Source organism: Ascaphus truei, chromosome 4, assembly GCF_040206685.1.
Source record: "Ascaphus truei isolate aAscTru1 chromosome 4, aAscTru1.hap1, whole genome shotgun sequence".
In the NCBI taxonomy this organism is placed as follows: Eukaryota; Metazoa; Chordata; class Amphibia; order Anura; family Ascaphidae; genus Ascaphus; species Ascaphus truei.
In genome coordinates, this window is record NC_134486.1 from 325,778,705 (window position 1) to 325,800,899 (window position 22,195).

At 37.9% G+C, this 22,195-nt stretch overlaps 1 protein-coding gene across 1 annotated transcript in view; it reads right to left on the reverse strand.

Annotated features, from left to right (window-relative positions):
* Window positions 1–743: 743 nt before the first annotated feature.
* DDX43 (DEAD-box helicase 43) overlaps window positions 744–22,195 on the reverse strand; it is a 95,657-nt gene continuing 74,205 nt past the window's right edge. Inside the window, exons 13-16 of the mRNA XM_075598018.1 lie at window positions 20,044–20,153; window positions 8,061–8,199; window positions 7,726–7,813; window positions 744–883 (exon numbers count right to left, since the gene is read on the reverse strand). Coding sequence (XP_075454133.1) covers window positions 770–883; window positions 7,726–7,813; window positions 8,061–8,199; window positions 20,044–20,153 — 451 coding nt within the window. The 3' untranslated portion in view covers window positions 744–769. The remainder of the gene's footprint in view (window positions 884–7,725; window positions 7,814–8,060; window positions 8,200–20,043; window positions 20,154–22,195) is intronic.

The window sequence follows — 22,195 nt, forward strand, 5'->3', positions numbered from 1 at the left end:
TGCAAGCAATCTTGTCACCTAGCAGTTTTCTGCAAGAAACAAGAAAAAAAAAAAAACGGTTAAAGTCATTACCAATGATTCGACAGGAAATGATACTTTAATGTTAATAATTGTACATAAAATAGAAAATGTGTTTATTTAAAAAAAAATAAGCCTACCACAGCAATAGCATTTGTACATACATAGCTTAAGTCGCTGGGGTTCTGCAAAAATTACAAGAAAAGTAGACGTTCCACAAATATCACAATAATCTTACATTTCAAAGCTACTAAAACATTAACCATTAGATTAGAATATATTAGGGTATATTGCAGTTTATGCAAGTTGTGAGAGCATAGTAAGTGGCAAACCCTTTTTTGCAGTGGAAGTTGAAGCACGGGTGGCGGTAGAATAAAGTCGATGAAAATATATCATGAAGAGTCTTCATATATACTGTGCATACACAGTTCATTTTGAACTTAACTTACAAATTGGCTGAAAACATTTCAATAATTAAAATATCTACTAAAGCATAATATCGCTCTATGAAAAGTTCTATAAAATAACAGGCAGGCATGGATCTGAAAAAGTGTAACAGGATTTAAAGTGTAGGTGCTATCAAATATTTGAAACAGACAAGCCACTAGAAAAATTCTACAAGCACAAAAAATAGCCGTAAGATAGCTGCACATATACCCAATATATATTTCTAGTAGACAAAAAAAAAAAAAAAACACATCAGGAAAACTTTAATGTAAACTAACCATGTGGTTTGAAACATCTTTGTGTTTCAAGGGTTATCGCGCCAACGTCCTTGACGAGGTATCATGTCCCTTTCACTGTCTTTCTTGATCTTAAAGTGTTTGTATCGCTCAGCCATTTCAAATAGTTCCTCTGGAACTTCCTAAATTTTTTTCAGAAATACCAATTAAATGTGCAAACCCACACAATCTTCCCAACCCACTCTTCCCCCATCATTTTGTAAACAATTTAACAAATCTAAACGGCGGCTTTATTAAATGCTTTGGTTTCTTTTGAAATTAGATTTAATTTCTTCTGGGCTTCTGAATAAAGTAATTTGTCCGTCAAGTGTTTCCTCTACCTGGCCCTCATCAGCCAATAATTGCTGAACACTCAAAATTTACACACCACCTTGGTTGTAGGGTTGGGCGATAACAGAAACAAATCCCACGATAATGATACCAAAACATTTATTGCGATAAATATTCGATTTTTAAAAATAATCTCCAAAATGTTGTAGTAAATCTAAATAAAGTATTAAAAATTATTTTTCTTTTGATATACTAGAACAAAGGGTCCTTCATAAAACCCAAACCCTTTCCATGTCTGCACTTCACCCTGTCTCACCTATACTTCTTCCGTCAGCCCAACATCATACTCATCCATCCACCCCATAACCTTGGATATTCCCTCCATTTAAACACACATTTCATTAATAAAAATATTACATTTGATGTATTTTTAACATTTTATGAATGAACCTGTAAAGAACCCTTTCCTTTGTTGCTGGTGAAATCTCATTTCCTCCAACCTCAAGGGATGACCCTGTGTCATTTGTATTGCACGCGGTATGAATAGTTTGTTTGAAAGCTTCTTGTATTGACCTCGAAAGTGTATATAGTTATCATATCTGCTCTTAGACGTCTCTTTTGTAATGTAAATAAATCTAATTTAGATGGCCTCTCCTCATAAATCAGATTGTCCATCCCCTTTATTAATTTGGTGACTCTTCTCTGCACGTTTTCTAGTTCCATAAGGTCTTTATGGAGTGGTGCTCAAAACTGTACTCCATATTCAAGGTGTTATCTTACCAATACTTTATGCAGTGGTATAATTATGTTTTTAAAACCAGAGACATAACATAAAACACAGACAAAGCTCAGTGCACATCCAGAAAAACTTATATACGGTACAGTGCCTAAATATACATGTATAAATAACTAATAAATAAAATGGTCTTTTAGTTTAACATTTTGGCCAAATTGTTGTAAGCCCTTGAGCCAAACTTCACGGCAGACCACGTTTCAAGGGTCCCTACACTAATATAAATTCTTAATAACCTGTGCATTGCACATGCAGTGTGATTGTGACAAATCTATTACAGAGTGCTTTTCCTGGTAATGTACAGGTTAATAAAAGCTTCAATCAGACTTAGAACTTTTGCAACTTATATTGACAGATTTATTATAAATCATTCTTCCTGGCAATGCACAGGTTATTAAGTATTTATATTAGTGTAGGGACCCTTGAAACGTGGTCTGCCGTGAAGTTTGGCTCAAGGGCTTACAACAATTTGGCCAAAATGTTAAACTAAAAGACCATTTTATTTATTAGTTATTTATACATGTATATTTAGGCACTGTACCGTATATAAGTTTTTCTGGATGTGCACTGAGCTTTGTCTGTGTTTTATGTTATGTCTCTGGTTTTAAATACATATTGCCATGCTCAGTAGCACTCCTCTGTGAAACTTATATGCTTATATATATGTTGTGGGTATTTTGGGGGTTCAATTTGAGCTTGTAGGTGTTCTGTATGTTGTATAATTATGTTTACCTTCCCTTCTATCCATACACCGTTTAATGCAATATCAGATCTTATTTGCTATTGCAGCTACTGCCTGGCATTCGGCACTATTGCGAAGCCTGCTGTCTACAAGCACTCCTAAATCCTTCTCTATCAAGGATTGACCTAATTGTGTGTCCCATTTAAATTTGTAAGTCACGTGTTTATTCTTGTTTCCTAAATGCATAACCTTACATTTATCTACATTAAACCTCATCTGTCATTTACCTGCCACGTTTCCAGTCTATCCAAATCCTTCTGGAGAGAAATTGCATCCTGCTCTTATTTTACTACCTTACACAATTTAGGGTCATCAGCAAAAGATGGAGATTTTGCTCCTATGTCAAACTCAAGGTCATTAATAAACAAGGGTCACAGTACTGGTCCTTGAGGTAGATTGTTAGCTCTCATAAACAGGGCCCTCATTACCTCTTTGTATCTGTTTGTCCTCACCTGTATGTAGCGGTTTATATTTTTGTAATATACAGTACATAACTCTGTACCCCATTGTACCTCGCTGCGGAATATGTTGGCGCTTCACAAATAAAAGATAACAATAATACTCTACGTACCACTGTAGCCCAACCTGAAAAGGCTCCATTTATGACAACCAGTTTTCAATCCAGGTGCAAATATTTTTACCGAGACCCATTTCCTTTATTTTGTACATCAACCTCATGTGGCACTGTATAAAAAGCATTTACAAGATCTGTAGATCTGGCCCTGTGACGTCGCTACATTGACAATGTGATTTTTATTTGGCGCAGCACAGAAGGAGCAATCAATTTTTTAAATAATGTAAATTTTAATGACCTAAATTCGAAACTTACATATAAGTTAAGCAAAACTGATATAAAAGTTTTAGATCTACACCTTTATGTGGATAATAAGGTGAACTGTAAAACACAAAATCTGTTGATTGCAACACCTGTGTACACCGAACTAGTAACTAGTTGTCACCACAGGGAGTAGAGTTAAATAACATTCCCTATGGGCAACTAAGAAATAAAAAAAAGAATTGCACATCAGAGGCCATGTGCCAAGAACAATCACTTTTATTGAAACACATTTTTGGAAAAGAACAATGATCCAATTTAATTACTAAGCCAATTGAAAAGGTTAATAGTATTGAAAGGAAGGTATTAACTAAAAAAAAGAACATTGCAAAAAAAAAAAAAAAAAAAAAATCTAAGGTATTTGTTGACAACTGGATCCCTTTTATTATACAATATAGTACGAAATCAGGACAGATTAAAAATATTCTTAAACCTTGGAATATCCCGTTACAGGATCCCCTCTTGAAAGATTTTCTCCCAAATAGACCCCAATTAGTTTTCTCAAAAGCTCCCAATTTAAAAGGACAAGCTGGCGCCTAGTACTCTTAAAAAACAAAAAAACAAAATGGAATGTCAAAAGCACTGAAACAGTATAGAAGAGAATGTGGCTTAAAAATAACCCCATAGGCTTTTTCACTTGCTTTCATTGTAAGGCGTGTGATTGTCGTAATAAAGCTAATAGTTTGAAATCTAACCAGACCGGGGAAATATTTTTAATTACCCAAATGATTAACTGTAACACTAAATTTGTGATCTATCATTAAGAGTGCCCGTGCGGCCTACAATATCTTGGCCGCACCACTACTCCTAAAAATTAGGATTTTAGAGCATATTCGCAATATTATAGCAGGGCTGGAATCAGAGTGTGCCAATGCGTTTTAAACAATGTCACCAATCAAATCCTAATGGTTTAATTTTTAAAGGTATTGATTTTATTCCGGTCAACTGGATAGGGGGAAATAGAGTGATTTATCCCAAAAAGAAACTCTCTGGATATACAAACTAAAAACTTTGAAACCAATAGGATTACATTTTGATTTAAATTCTTTTTTGGGTTGAGACAGTTTCACGATGCGTATTTTTTAATGTCCGTTTTTTAATGCAATTGGGTTTTAGTCTGTTTATTATCAATATATGATCCTTTTACTAGTTTATTAATTATTCAATATCTTTTTATATATATCCTAGTCTTAATGTACATACTTTTTTACTATTATTTTTTGTATTTTATAGAAATAGCTGAATTGCATTAAGGTGTGTGTTTAGGTTACATCTATTCATTATTAGGTTATTATATTAATTGTGTGATCCATCAATTTGGATGGCATTTTTTAATCATGTTTATTAAAGATTGTTATTTCATTTTAATTTTGCATAACCATTTTCCAAGCATTTAAGGCTAGTATAGGTGATCAAATAGATGCACTTACCTTATTGCACTATGAGACCTATAAATAGACGTTTTCAAGATCAGAACGATGAAACCCCTGAGGAAGCCATTTTGACACAAGGCAAAACACGCAAGGTTTTCTGATCGTTTGTGGACACTTTAGAAGCCATTCAGCGAGACACCATAGAGTTGCGCGCACACGCGGATGCCCCCGGTGCCGACATCAGAATAATCTGCGGCTGATAGCCTCTCCTTGCAGTGTCTCATCGGGCACTCTCAGTTGGGAGTGTTATTCTGTCCAGCAAGGTTTTAGTGTGTCTTAACACACTTACTGCTTGACAAGACTGGGAACATGTGAGTTTGGTACCCATGTTTTTTTCCCATTAAAACGTTGTTATGCTAGGTTTTTCTTTTTTCCACTTTGAGGATTTCTAGTGGTATTACCAGACATCCATTGGACATCCCTCAGTGAGTGTAAATATTGTTTTTACCATACTTTTGTGACACTTTGTGGGGTTATTTTTAAGCCACATTGTCTTATTCTCTACTGTTTCCGTTCTTTTGACATTCTTTTTTTAGAGCACTATGTGCCATCTTGTCCTTTAAATTGGGAGCTTTTGAGAAAACTAATTGGGTCTTTTTGACTCCATTTGAGTGCCCCGCTCTTCTCTACACTTCTTACTATAGGTTAAATTCTCCCTTTGTGTGGATAATCTTTGTCAGGACCTTAGACAATCGGGCGATTTTGTGCGTCTGTTTTCTAGATTTTCGTTTTGATATTAGTTCTTTAGGATTTTTTTTTTCCTGTGAGAAGCTACTTTGAGTAATGTTCCTATGATAGATTTGTGAGCCTCCCACAGTATGGGACAGGAAATTTCTGGTGAGATATATGTTGCAAAGTAAAATCTAATGTCTTTCTTTAGGGGTATCAAACACTTTAGGGACACACAAAGATTCGTTCAGCCTTCATTGGCCACCCATGTTTAGAATTGTGATGTCCATCATCGCATGATCTGACCAAGTAATACAGTGAATGTATGCCACAGGTGTTTTTTCCACCAAGCGTGCATCTATTAGAATTATGTCGATCCTAGAGTATGATTGATGCGGAGCTGAATAAAACATGTATAATCACTCTGAGGGATGTAGTGATCTCCAGGTATCTATTAGTTGAGTTTCTTTGAATAAATTTGGTATTAGCTCGATTTATTTCATTTTCAGAGCCTGCAGACTGGTCTATTTTCACAGTCCAGTAGGTATCAAATTAAAGTTGCCAGCCATGATCAGGAGACCCTTTCTAGTTTCCTGGATTAAATCTAGTAACCTCTATCAGAAACAAATCCTAGCTTAGCTGGAGGCATAAATGTTTACCAATGTGACCGGTGTCCCACCAAGTTGGCCAACCAGAAGGATGAAGCGCTTTTATCTGTTTTAGTGTGTTCCAGCTGGAAATGAGTATTGTCATTAAAGGCAATTGCCACCCATCTTTTCTTAAATGTTACCATTTTCATAACTGAACAATATATCTGAGATTATTGTTTACGTAGGAAAGTGGGTTGTGAACGCTCTAAAAATAGGTTTCTTGTAAGAAGATTTCAACTGACTCTCCTATAGTTGGAGAAGGCTATCCCACATTTATCCAGGCTGTTAACCCCTATAACATGGAGATTCATTTAAGGGCGCCATTGTATCGACAGTAGTGATATATAATACCTTTAATCGGTTATCATTTGTGGTTGTGACCACAAATGATCGTCAAATTGCAGTTAGAGTTGTGACCATGTCTGTTATATTTGGTGGAGTTAGACACATGGGTAGGGAGTAAAAAAACAGCAATACATAGAGAAAACAAACCAAAGAAAAACAATCTACACCATTTAAATGGTCTAAATAGAGGAACCATGTCCAAACTTTGTCAACATGGACCCAACAGTTAAAGAGGTACAACATACACGACGCTACAGCCATGGATGCCCAACAGCAGCCCCAGGGAGCATCAACGTTAAGCTTTGGCATAATAATAAATATATATAAATATATATACACACACACACCTAGTAGGCCGTCCTCAACTTTATATAAGGATAGCCAATATTTTGCTTACAGTTTGGACGGACTGGCTCTACCTCAATTTCAGACTGCCACTCGCCATGTGTAGAGGTGCCATCTTTGTGCATCCCTGCTTTCCCCAGCCATAAAAGGTCTGATGCTCCATCCTGGTGTGGTATTTTCTTACGTTTTGGAGGTAGTTTAACCACGGAGTTGTTAGGGACATGTGGGTTTAAATACATTGCTAAAATATTGTTGCAAAGTGCAACCCTGGAGCGCAGCTACCAACTCAATCGTTCATCTTGCTCCTCGGCACGCATGCGACCCCAGCCTCACCTTTTTACATCTAGACTGCTCAGTATTGGGGGCTGCCAGATTGTGTGTCCCTCTGGTATACAAGGTAGGGAGCCGGGGGGCGAGTGTGTTGGGCTCGAAAGGGTTTTTGCTTTGTCTGTCTTTTAATGGTTTAGGCATTCAATGGGTTAATTTTCCCCAGAGAATACCTCAACCTCGACCCAGCCAAATGCGAGAGATCAGATTTGGAAGGGTGGGAAGGCACCATTTATAATTTATTTTTCCTAAAGGGTCCCTCTTGTCCCCCTTGTACCAAAATGAGTGGGGATAGTGAGTGTGAAGCAGGACCAACCCTTTAAAAACAAAACACGCAGTTTTTGCTCATCTACACATCATTGAAGTGCAGAGGAGATATTCTAACCGGTGTACTAGGGCACTGAATGGGTTATAGCTTATACCCTCAGTATAAAAAACAGCATACAATGCTTTGAGATCCGCAGCAAAAACTCATGCAATAATCAGAATGTGCTACACGACCAACCTAAGCTTTCACCATTTTTACAAACTGACATTTAGATCTAAAAAACTTACTTGATTTGCACGTTCCAAGATGCTGATCAATTCTGATGCAACTTTCCAGTCTTTCCTGGTGACTAGTGTTACAGATTCCCCAGTACGTCTGTAGAAGAACGTATTTAGATGCAGTTTTTAAAAAAAATTTAAATCACAAATTATATCAAAACACTGTATATGAATTACCTAACTGGAAAATGTATACACACTAGATTATAAATACACAGTACATTCCTTACATATTATTTCACCTAAAACACTGATCACGAGATAAGGAAACAACACCTTAATGTTAGAGGCAGTAAATAAGTGTGGCACAAGAAATCATAAGAATATTTGGAATTTGGACCTACCCAGCTCTTCCAGTACGGCCAATTCTGTGCACATACTCTTCAATGTTTCGCGGAAAATCAAAGTTGAAAACATGAGTAATGTCATGCACATCAAGCCCACGTGAAGCCAAATCAGTAGCTACAAGTATCCTGACTATTCCTGAGTAGAAAAATAAATAAAAATAAACAAATATTTCATCTGGCTCACTTCTATGCATGAGACAGCTCTATTAAATTTTAAATCATTTGCCACTAATTAACAATTGTGATCAAAAAGCCCAGAATTACCAAGTTACAATTTATCAGAATGTTTGATCTTGGACGAGGAATGCTCATTTCCTAAACATAATTATACCATGACCATTTATTTCTACTGGGACAGTTCAGTTGCAGAAGATCATACTTAAACGTTGAACGTTGTTTGAAGGTGATTTGGCTTTACATAAACGTTTTAGAAACACAAAATAAGAGCCAGATAAGCACTTGAAGACAAAATCCTAAAGCAAGAAAGTTCACCTATCAGAACAAGTTCATTTGCATATTTAAAACGAAGGAAGCTGTAATTAGATGCCACCGCTTTTTGTGGGATCTTATTTAAAGCAAACACACACAGTATATACCTGTATACAGTGGTGTGCAGAAGTATTCACCCCCATGCCAATTTTTCACATTTTGTTGGCACATGCACATACTCCACGACAATTTCAAATTAGACTTTACATTTAGAATCTACAAAAATTACTCAAAAGTGATACAGCTCAACCCCGTTATAACGCGATCCTTTACAACGCGAATCCACTTAGAACGCGATGGAAGCGTGGCTCCCAATTTTCGGATTTCTGAATACTTTACAACACGATTATTGGTATCTTAAATACTTTATTGTACAATTCATGCAATTGTACATTTATTCTAACGCGATCCGCTTATAACGCGATGTGATTCTTTGGACCCAAAGCACAGCGATATAAGGGGGTTGAGCTGTAGTTAGAAAATGCATGTAGAATATAAAGAGGAAGATTTACAAAGAAAAACATATTCTCTGTTGCAAAAGTATTCAACCCATTGCTACTGTAGCCCTAAAATCAGCTTGAGTGTAAAATAGTTTGAATGGCGACATAATTAGAGAAATGGTTTCAGCCTGTGCGTAATCAAAGTGGCTTACCTTGTAGATCATTTCCCTAAGGTATATAAAAGACTACCAAGCTGCAACTCGGTGATCCAACAAAGCATCCATGAAGACCAACGAGCTTCGAAACAAGTCAGGGATAAAGTGATAGAGCAGCACAGAGTAGGCGAAGGGTACAAGAAAATGTCAAATGCATGCATTATCCCTCTCAGCACAGTCAAGTCCATCATTAAGAAGTGAAAGAGCCATTATACAACCCAGACACTATAGATATGAGGTCGCACTTCCAAACTGAGGAGCTGGGCAAGCTGGAAACTGGTCCGAAATGTCAATGACGCCAATGTGTGAGATGGGAGTGTGTTCACACAACAATTACCGGTCCCTACACAAAGCGGGCCTGTATGGACGGGTGGCAAGAAAGAGGGCATTAATCAAAAAGACTGATCTTAAATCACGTATGGAGCAATAAAGCATATAGATTATACTGCAGACATTGCAAACTCATTCAATGCATACTTTGTGGGATGTGCTACGTCCCCATTAGCTAAACGCAACCCAAACAAAGCTTAATCTGGGAGAACCCATATAGTCCCACACTCTCCCACAATTTTCAATATGTTCCAATATCTGGAGAGATTACACAAGCGCTCCTCAAATGAAAAACTAAAACAGCCAATGTGGATCTGACATGCTGCAATCAAAGTTCCTACGACTTCATGCCTCAGCCATTGCCAAACCACTTGCCTCTCTAAACAACTCTATCCTGTCTGCAGGCCATATCCCTAAGACCTGGAAAACTGCTAGAGTTGTCCCAATCTTCAAAAGTGGGGACAAAAACACTGTCTCAAACTACAGGCCAATCTCTCTTCTCCCAATACTATCCAAAGTCATGGAAAAATGTGTTTACTCCCTATTAAGCAATTACTATATCAAGACAATTTTTCCTGCACAATTCCAATCTGGCTTTTGCCCCAAACACTCCACAGTAACTCCTAAAAGTTTGCAATAAGATCTAGTGTAGAATGGAACTGGAAAAACTTACTGGTGCAATATTCCTAGCTTTTGCAAAGGCTTCTGATACTGTTGGTCATGTTATCTTGCTAAACAAACTCCAGTGCTCTGGAATAGGGAATTGGGGTTTAAACTAGTTTCACTCCTACCCATCAGGTAGATCCTAACATGTGTCTCTCAGGTTCTAGCTCCAACCCCTTGGATATCACCTGCGGTGACCCGCAAGGCTCTGTTCTGGGGCCCCTACTATTTCAGTGTTCATCAATGATCTTCCTACAGCTTGTAATGGAGCTTCAATACACATGTATGCGGATGACACAGTCTTATATGCACACAAACCACGCCTCTCTGACCTTGAACACATAATTCAATCTGATTTTGAGACTTGAAAACTATTTCCCAAAACAAAACGTTTTTAAACACAGACAAGATTAACAATGATAGCTGGGACCAAGACTAAATTGCTAAAGCCACCAATGACGGAACTTCAGATGAGAACCAACTTTAATACTATCCGAGAACCTGTCACTAGTTTTAAATATCTGGGCATATGGTTTGACTACCATTTATCATCTGAATTGCACACCGATACCCTGACATCCAAAACATATGCCAAACTAGGTGTACTTTATAGGAACAAATCCTCCCCAAGCTCGTTGGTCAGAAAGCGTACCAATTATAGACTATGGAGAGTATATGGCACAGCATCCCAAACTCACCACGGCAAACTAGACACCCTCTACTATTCAATATCACGAGTCTAGGTGCAAAGTTCAGCTTTCCTGTCTTGCCTTCAAATACTTTCTGGGTAACCTAACCACCTATCGGAACAAGCTCCTCAACCCCTACTACATGTTTACATTCCCAAGGTTCAATAAAGTATAGAGTCGCTCCGACTTCTCTTACCATGCACCCCACAACTGGAACAATCTACCAGAGACTCTCAAAGCCGCCTGCAGTCTAAGTTCTTTCAAAACAAAAGCGGTCTCACATTTAATTTTGTCTGGAACTGTTACAAACGCTTATAGCATATTTTATCTTCAACTGTTCATGCAATGTCTTTATATATAATGTATAAAAACATACATAGAGAGAATCCCTGTAAACAAGCACTCTTCCTCCACTAATAATTATTAAAGTTTATTGTGATAATGAGGCAAACAAACATGAAGCTAAAACCTACTTGATGCCAAAGTGCTAAATGTCCGTTGCATGTGCTCAGTATGTGAAAGATACTATTCTATTCAACAAGATTCAAGATACTTCGCAAAGAGTTACAAGAAATTAGTATGGAGTCCTATACAAAATCATTTGTCTATTTTAAAAGGAAATCTCTTGCTCAGGATTTTTCTTATATTTACAGGTTTATTATTGATGATGCCACAGTTGTTAAAAGACCTACTGCAGGCTTTTTCTTTTAACACAAGCAGTAAATATTTTTATAATTGCTACACAAATCTATTTCCAGTTTAATTTTGCTATATATATATATATATATATATATATATATATATATATATATATATATATATATATATATATATATATATATATATATATATATATATATATATATATATATATCAAGCAAGCAAACTGTTTTCATAACTATATTTACATCTTTGTTCACATAAGTATATAGATAATATATTAACAAAGGAGGGGAGATACATAGGTTATTGAAGGACTCTTTGAGATCCCTATAGAGGATCCAGAACTTGATATGTTTATAAATACACAATGCACAGCAGGTTCAGAATTTATTTGAAGCAATTTTAACTCCAAAGGCTCTTGCAGTAATAAAGGTTGCTGCCATACTAACAGGGCTGACAGGCTCTTGGTAAAAAAACAAAACAAAATACCTTTGTAGATGTCACAGTAAAGCAGGTAGCACGCCGTCCCTATGTTGAGGGATATATCATATCTGCCAACTTTATAATTTTGTAACCATTTATTCGTTTTTGGGTGTGTCCTGGACATAAAGTAGGACAGGTGATGCATTGTTGCAAGTGCAGTTGCACAAGTGAGGTGAAAGCCAGGAGTGACTGTGGGTGTGGGACAATAGCCATGAGTGCAGACTGTTGGGATGTTTGATTTGTGGGGCGAGTTTTAAGGTTAGTTAGTATTAAATGACTAAAAGGTTGACACCATTTGTATCAGAGGAGATGGCAGATGGCAGATGGCAGTTAGGTATGAATGAGAGCAAGTGTGTATTGGAAGAAGAGAGATTGATCTGTAGTTTGAGACAGTGCTTTTGTCCCCATTTTTGAAGAATGGGACAACTCTGGCAGTTTTCCAGGTCTTAGGGATATGGCCTGCATACAGGATAAAGTTGATTATGGAAGCAATTGGTTTGGCACAGGCTGAGGTACAAAGTCTTAGGAACTTGGATTGTAGCAAAGTCAAGTCCACATTGGTTGCTTAGTTTGAAATTTGAGGAGCGTTAATAGTGGATTCCTCTGTTTATATGCGGATGCTAAGACAGTGGTAACCATATTAATACAAGAATTTATTTCTAGGTATAAATTATCTCCCTATGGAGACACTTATGGGATGACTTATGACTATCTGTAGTTCAAAGGAACGAATTAAGGACCATGTTATTGGTAATAAAACAATTAATAAGTATTGCATGCAACTAATATATTTTTGAGTCTCTCTAGGCACAGGTCAAAGTTGAAAGTGCACCTACACGAGACGGGTTAATGGTCAAGCATTTTCTACGCAAGCACGCTCTTCATCCCAGATGAAAAGGCCATTTAAATAATACTCATCATCAGCATTGCAGTAAATGTTTGCTTATCATCATGGATACACACCACGCACGTCAAAATAGTGCCAGCCTCGGCACAAACAGCTAATAAAGACAAAGACACAGCGCCTGCAAATTAGTGTTTTGATGGGCATAATACTCTGACCACTAATCAAGGGAGAAAGGTCCCAGGCAAAAGTCCAGGCCTCGAAACACGAACTTTAAACTTTGTTATTTTTACAGGGTTTTATTATTTTTCAGTTACAATGTATGCTCCTTGGGTTTGTGTAAGTGGTGTCCCATAAGGATGACAAAAATAGTATAAGGTATTATTTGTTTAACTCTGTTTATTTTGTTTGGATTTATAGATTGATAGAATCTCCCTGCAGAATGATATCCCGGTGGGAGAATGTTTTATCAGTCAAACACACGGTTATGTTAATTGCTCACAGGTAGAGTTAGAAACAAAAGAGAGACACCCAATACACAAGTGCTAAAAAAGTAGTCTATGGGAAGAACAAGTTTCGGGGAACTTTTTCCCAAATGTAGGAGTTGGGTTACTGTATGACAGGTTTACAGGGATATCCTCAAATCTTACAACCACAGACATTTACTCACTTAACCAAGAATAGGTTTAGTTTAAATGAATGGCTCTGCAGAATGGAATAGATCTAGACTATATTTTAGCCTCAAAAGGGAGGGGCATGTATGCGCCCTAGTTAAAGCGCAATGTTGTGTATTTATCCAGGATTCAGGAACCATTGGGACTTGGTGGTTGGATTGATTTTCTTTGAGCGAAGCTAGCGAATGCTTTTGTATGTGTCTCTGTCCTACTCATTGCTCTCTATGTGTTAAGTACAGCAAAACTCTGATCCAGAAGTGCGTTACAACCCTCACCAACTCTATGCCTCTTTGCGGTGATGATGTCGCCTGTCCCCCAGAAGAAGAGACCAAAGAAGAAATCAACTGGGCTGATATAATGGCTGGAAAGGAATTAAGTTATGCACAACTTGGATATCTTGGTACAGCAGGACTATGAAATGGTTAACTGTTCTTTAAATAGACTGTTTCTTAAGGATATGGGGGGACTGAGAAGACTGGATATGAGGAAGGTGGGAGGTCACCAAGGGCCGTGAGTCAACCACAAGGAAAGGATCACAAGTCAGCCATTTTGACCATAGCAGCAATTTTGGTCCATTTTGCCATTCTGAGTAAATGCAGTATGAAAGATGTGTGCAAGAAGGATGTTTGTGCAGTCGCTCCTAGCAGAAATTAGCCCCCACCAATTCTCAAATAGCTGACCCTTAAATTATGTGACGTATTGAGACAAAATATTTATCTAATCTGTAGAAATTTTTAATGTTATATATACACATACATATATACATAAATATATGACTATTGGTCACTACAAGGCTCTAGTCATAGAGAAGAGTACCAAGTAAGGGTATTGTTCTTTAGAGAACAATAAGGACGGAATTGTTAGGGACAGTAGGTAAAGGCCAGAAACTGCATTTGTGTTAAACCATCCATTTTGTCTGTAATAACCAGTTAAGATTCTGTAGTCAGCCTTTTGCTGAAATATAATTTTTCATGCATTCAGCTGCTGGCAAAATTATAATTTCCTCCCTGCTCAGGATCTTGTTAAGATACTTTTTATGTTGTCAGCTTCCTGCTGTTTTAATAAACAATAGACTGGTTCTCTGAGAGAGGTAAAATCGTATAACTTAGTTGCTAGAGAAATTCAAGGGTTTTTGATAACAGACAATGAATAAACTATGTATTCAGACAGTGCCTGTATTGGGAGAATTACGTCCCAAAATCACGCCACTAATATGTCCTGCCCCTAAATCACGCCTCTAATCTAAGCCACACCCAGGTTACACCTACATTACGCCTCTAACCAAACCTTTCTATTTTTCTGTATAAAAATCATTACCCTATGCTCAATAAACTAAGACAAAGGAATTTGAAATCTGGCTTGTGTTACGTTTCATTTCCTTCGTTTTCCGGGCCTGTACGCTCATCAAATCGGAGATAACAGTGCTAGTGCGTGATAAAGCTTCCCGGGGGAGTCTGCTGCAGGGTGCAGATGTGTGTATCCAGGCACAAGGCCTCCAGCCCTTTTGGCAGAGGAAAGGTTCCTTTCAGGCCCCCACACTGAATTGATGAAATTCCTCAGTGCACCTTAGATTACAATCGTGTAACCACACCGCATATGTACTCACGGTGTGATACCACCGCAGGGGTAAGTGGGAAACCGGCACACCGCCTCCAGAGGGGAATAACCATGGGGTAACCACAGGAAAGGGGAGCGGCAAAACGGGGTCAGATGAGGAAGGTAATGAACGATACCTTATTGTGCAGACCAGTAAAGTGTGTCAGCTGTTAGATATATACCCAAGTACAGGCATATAGAGGCTGTCACCTTTTGCTGCCCAGCGCTACACACCCGCAAATATGGAACCTCAGCACCTTTAATGGAACCACTGGAGTGGTTAAACAAGAGAATTAATGTTATTGAGTGGCCCAATCCAAGTCCTGATTTTAACCCAATCGAACATTTATGGCGAGACTTGAGGAATGCAGTCCATTAACGAAGGGAAGGATTGGCTCAGTGAGTAAAGACACCGACTCTGGCACTGAGTTTGAAGCAGGGGAATCTGGTTCAATTCCTGGTGTCTGCTCCTTGTGACCTTGGGCAAGTCACTATATCTCCCTGTGCCTCAGGCACCAAAAACAGATTGTAAGCTCTACGGTGCAGGCACTGTGTCTGCAAAATGTCTGCCTACATAAAACTAGCCGCGCCATACAAGAACAAATTATTATTTATTATAGGCTAAAGCAGTAAAATTCTGGGCATTATTGAAATCCCTGCTCTCTGATTGGATAATGCCCGGAATTTTAACCAATCAGTAATGCCTGGAATTTTTGCTGCTTGCATTGTGTATATTGTCAATGTGTTTATTTCCAGCCAATCAGCTTTCAGAACAGCTCTGAGACAGGGCAGTGGATTGGTCAGGAAGTATCAGCCACGGATTGACTCCTCCCCCTCCCTCGTGAAACAGAGCTGATTGAGCAGATTCAGTTGAATTTGGGGGTGGGTCTGCAAAGTAAGTAAGTGGCTGTCTGCAGTTTGTTTGTGGCTGCAGTTTGTGTTTGTGTGTGAGAGTGTGTGGTGTGCTGTTGTGTTGTATGTGTGTGAAGCAGCAGTATGTGTCTATAGAGCTGCGGTGTTGTGTGTGTGTGTGTGTATATAGAGCTCGTGTGTGTGTGTGTGTGTGTCAGTAGCAGTGTTTATGGGTGTAGCAACAGCAGTGGGTGTGTGGTGCTGTGCGGTTGTGTTCTATGTGTGTGTAGCAGTAGTGTGTGTGTAGAGATGCTGTGTTGTGTGTGTATATGTATGTAGAGCTGCAGTGTGTGTGTGTGTGTGTGTACACAGAGGGGGTAGCAGTGTGTGGATAGATAGCTGCAGTGTAAGAGTATATAGAGGTGTTTTAATGTATCTACCATTTTATTTTAATAAAAAAAATCTATATAACTATACGAAAGTGTCCATTTATGAAAAAAGCCTACATTTAGAATATAATAGTAATAATCCCCTCAGAACAGGGCATTACTGTAATTATTATCCCCGACATACTTAGCAGAACTGGATCAATTTTCCAATGAAGAATTAGCAAAAATGTCACCATCCTACTGTGCAAAGCTGTTCGAGATCTATCCAAAAAGACTCAGCCGTAATTGCGGCAAAAGGTGCTTCTAACAAGTACAGTCAATTTAGTACATTTCCTTTGCTGACATTTAAACCCTACAACTTTGTAGCTTACAATAATAATAATAATAAAGTTTAATTGAAAACCCGTGCAAACATTAATTTGAAATTCAACACACTGACATTGGTAGGGGGTGAATACTTCTACATACAACAAGTCACACCACATAAAATACATCAAAGGTGAATTTAAAAATGTACTTTGGCATTCTTTCAATTCCATCACACTCCAAATATCATCTACTCAAACCACACAGCATTACAATAATGATTGGAGGACATAAACAGATAGATTTATACTGTGCAAAAACCTGACAAAATGTATTAAACAATAAATAATGCAGGGAGCGCAGAGAGAAACTCACACCATAAAAGAATAAAGTGATAAACACAGAATAGTGCTCCTCAGTGCTGCCTATAATTAAGATCTCTAGTACCGAGTGAATAACGTGAATCAAAAAATAAGGTGCAAATTAGTGTATAGATAATCAAAATGTAGTGCTCAATAATGGAATATATCACTCACAGTCGATCAGTAATGGCCTAATAACCATATGCCATAAATGATGGTCAGTAGAACTGCATGCTGGGGTTCCTGAGGAAGCGGTTGACATTGTTGTGGTGAAACGCATAGGGGTTTTGACCTTCTAAGGACACCATACCATCCAGCTTGAATTCATCTTGTGATTCCGTACTGGGTTTGATCACAGATGTGGAAGTTACCATACCGGTAACAAGGAGTGGCATGAGACCACCGCTGCGAGGATTGGAGCGAGACCGCCATTGGCACTCACGCGGTGCTACCTACATCCTCCCGAGTTGTCTAAGTGTACCCTTGATGCACTTACTGTGTCTGATAGACTGTGAGAATGTGAGTATATTCCCTACCCTCCCTGTTCTGTCATTTTTTATTAAATGATGTCATGTCATGTTCTCCATATGTTTTCTTATTGTAGACTTCAGCTTGCAGTTCTACTGACTATCACCATTTACGGCATATGGTTATTAGGCCATTACTGATCGGCCGTGCTATATTCCATTATTGAGCACCGCACTTTTATTATCTACACACATTTTCAAAATAATTTAAACAACTAAAAATCTCATGGGGTGAATTCCTTATCAAGTATGCTAGGAACAAGATAAACATGATACTAAAGTTGATATATACCAATACAACTACTTGAGTATTATTACACATTAGCCACTGCTCAGCAACACATGTATGAGACTGAATGACAAGGAGAGCTACTACTATATTAAACTGCAGTAGCCCAAAATTGGCAAGAAGATTGAGATAACAGAAGGATTGGCAAGTTACAGTACCAAATGTTGATAAATACGCTTTAAAGAACTATAAAAAATTACTGTACATCACTAAAAACCAAACAAAGATGCCCAAAGCTACTTCCAATGTGACAAAAACACAGTTCAATACCTATATATTCTCTTGAAAAAGGGTAATTTAGTTTAACCCTTTGGCCAAACTGTCTTAAGCCTGCTGCCATTTTCAAGGCATGACCGTTAGCAGGTCCTAACACTCCCTTAGTTAAAATTCTTATTTACCTGTATAATTACAGGAAGAATGATCTGCATTGGATCTGTCGTAACCCAGCAAAATGAAACTGACCTGCCAACATGAAAAGTGGGGAGGGGGGAGAGCCACTACCCTCCCAAAAATCGCTGAGACCAGTTGCACATAGTTAATAAACACAAATACCCAACAAGCTCTGAAAAACCCCAAACATTACCACATATATATTTATATTAGAAAAAGAGGAAAAGCGCCCGATCCATGTGTAAAATCCAATAATAAAGGTTTAATGACACAAACAAAGACAAATGCACACTCACACTTTGCCAGTAAAATAAGAGCGCTGTATGGGACAAGCCCATGCGCCAGCATGTACCAGACTGTGGTAAGTTCGTTCCGTCTCGCTGTGTGAACAGTAAGGCTTCACTGCTGCTGGTGTCACCGTCTCAGCGTCTCTCCTGCAACCCGAATGAGCAGTCTGTAGTTCCTTTTCAGGACGGCTCGTTTTGGGAATAATTCAGAGAACTTCCTCTCTGGTGTCTGGCTTCTGAACTGCTCCACCACCGTAGTTCATTGACCACGTGACCCTACGCGTTTCTTCCGACTCAGCGGATTTCATCAGGGAATGGACTACACTTGTAATGGCTTACAATTTATAATGCCTCAGTCCAATTAGAAGATTACAAACATGAGTGTTTTGGTAATTAATTGAGGTCATCTGTGCTAGATGATCTATACTAATGGTATTTAAATGACAATATGCATATTGTTAGAATAAAATCAACAGTTGAATGTTAAATAGATGAAGAAAACTATATCATATAGCATGAATAATTTTAAGAAAGGAGTAATTACAATATAGATAACATTATTGGATACAACGTTAATATATTAAACATTATTAAACATTATGAACAACCCATATATCTAATGCTAATACTCCATATATCAATCTGTCTAAAACAAACGATTTGAATGTAGTGATCAACAGGGTATGTGCATACATATATACATACATACACACACACACACACACACATATATATATATATATATATATATATACATACATACATACATACATACATAACATACACACATACATAAACCTTTCTATATATAAACCTTTCTATATATTTGTCTATCAATGAACCTTCCGAATAACAACTGTAAGAATGCCGAGAAAATATATATAATAACTATTCTATATTAGTATACTGAATTGATGATAAACTATAACACTTAATAATCTTTTTATTTTAAATGTAGATTATATATATATATATATATATATATATATATAAAATATATAATCTCAAAAGGAGTGCTAGTAGGCGGCCCCTTTTCAAGAGAATATATAGGTATTGCAGCAGTGTGTATTTTTGTTGTATACATTAAGCCACGCCCACACCTTTTTACACATATATTATGTGGTAATGTTTGGGGTTTCTCAGAGCTTGTTGGGTATGTGTGTTTATTTACATCACTAGTTGCAGCACTTCAGTTTTGAAAGCTTTCAGGTTTAAAAGCATAATCTTTGATTTAATAAAAAATTGACACAAAGTGCATCAAACAGATGATAATTTATACGTTCAACATTGGTCATATTTAACAAAACATGTGTTCTGCATGATATTGAAGATAAACACCAGGTCTAGAAGTATGAAAACATGTTCTAAAGGGGCAAAGTAAATCGAACTCTGGACAGTTATTTCTGAAAATTTTTATTTTTCGTGCAACTTGGGAGCATGAATTTAAATATAAATCAGTATAAAAAAAATCTAAACATTAGATGTGATTTACCCTTTTTAAAATCATCCAGCGCTTGCTCTCTATCACACTGCTCTCTGTTGCCATGTAGTGATTGTACAGCGATTCCTTGCAGACTAAAATCACTGGCCAAATCATCCACACTATAATAAATAAAGTGTTCCTTTTATTATTCATTAAGAAATATACAGTACAAAACAATATAGGTTTGAGAACTCTAGGAATGATGTAAACTGTACGAAAGCCCTGTTAGTCATTCGATGGCTATTTGAAGGTTTTAAGAGAGGGAGGATCGGGTATTCAATTTAACAAAATACCAGGTCTCTTGCCGAAACCCGACCTATGGATGGCCTTGCTTACCAGACCGACCCTGAACAGGTCTAATAAGGAACGTAAACGCATAACTCCTGTACTGTATAGCTTCGGCGTAGAAGCTGCCAGTCCCAAATACCTTAACGATTAGATTTTTAATTTGGCAGACTACATAATAAGAAAAGAGAAAATGTACCGTTCTATATTTCTGTTCCTTAACGTCCTCTATGGCAGCCAAATACTAATGGGATAGCTCAGTCACAGCTGGTAGGACAAGAACTTCTTGCATCCTGAAAACCTTATCTTGGGAGGCCTGACGAATTATGAAAGCCGTAACCTCTGCTGTGGTAAAAAATGATTATTCCTCCCAGACATCTTGAAAACAATATTATCCAGTTTCTGTCTTGATGTTCCTGCTTCAATCCAATCTTTCAGTTTGGATATACTGTACAAATTGACTGTTCTAGAGATACGGCCATTGCTGTTGATGATCTCAGTGTCATTCCTATAGCAAGGTATTGTTTGAGTAAAACAACCTCCATTCTTCAATCCATAGTATCCTTAAAAAAGGAAGATTCATACTATAAGGGGGATTGTTGAATCTTTTACCATCTTGATGACAGCTGCGTCAACCTTTGGTGGTATTAGCCAGTTACTGCAGTTCTCTTTACTGAAGGGGTACATTTTCATTAATTATTCTAGTCACTGCTGGTCGTCTTTTATCCAGTGATGACATTCAGTCTTCACAATGTCCTCTTCCTTTCCTCTGAACAGGAAAAGTTCTTAACTATTTTTTAGAGCCAAAAAAAACCTGGTCCAGGACCCCAAGCTCTTCTCTGGTGTCCTCAATACTCATCGTCAATTATTCTTAACGAGCTAGTGTCCGTCTTAAAAGGAACCCACATCCGCTTGTTTCTCTTCCCTCAAAGAGGAATCTCCCTGTTCTGAATAAATCCTTCAAACGGTCAGGCTACAAATCCAATGAAGTCTGTTATTTGGGCCTTTAAAAGACCCGAAACTGTGATTTATCAAAAGACTGCAGGACTGAAGTTTATCCAGTCAATGAATGTAGTTAAACAAGTAGAATAGTTTCCTCAGACATCTTCATTTATGCAAAGGAGAAAGTTTGACATAGCAAAGTTTAGCCTTAAAAACAGTATTTTTAGGCTTGACAACTTGAGCCTCTTGCGGAGGCTTCTAAGTTTTCTGGTCCCTGAAACTGTAGGACATGCTGCTATCTTTCTATCAATAAGGGACCAAATAAGCAGGGAATTGCATGTTTTTTTTTTTTTTTTAAACTAGCCGTCAGGTCTTTCAAACTCCCCCAAAAGTCAGATCTTCTCCAGGTGCAGCTTGTCACAGTGAGGCGTGGTGATTAATGAGCAGGTGTCAAAGAGCTGCTTAGTAGCACATTTACAAGGCAAACTGTAATTTAGCCCCAGAAAGACTTTCCTAGGCTTAATCCGAGCCCCTTACTGATTTGATGCTGCTCGGTTCTCTGGTCCCCTGAAACTGTAGAAGGAACAAACCTGCTGCAAGCCTATCAATAAGGGAATAAATACGCAGGGAAATGCATGCTTTTTAAATACCTGGCGTCCAGAACCAGCTTCCTCCCTAGTGAGGATGGCCCTTTGGTGCAAAACAAATGCGCTCTCCGTCATGACTTCACCTGCCGACGCACTGCGTTGTGACGTCCCCACACCTCCACTCAGAGAAGCAGATCCTGCGGCCTCAGAAGGAAGATGCCTAGCAGCGCTGAAAATGGTTGTATGCAACTGACAATAGGATTACGTCCGTATAAAAGCGGATGTTCAAGAGCCAAGTAGAGGAAACGGTAGGGAAATCACCTCCTATTGGGTGTAGGGTGGCATCA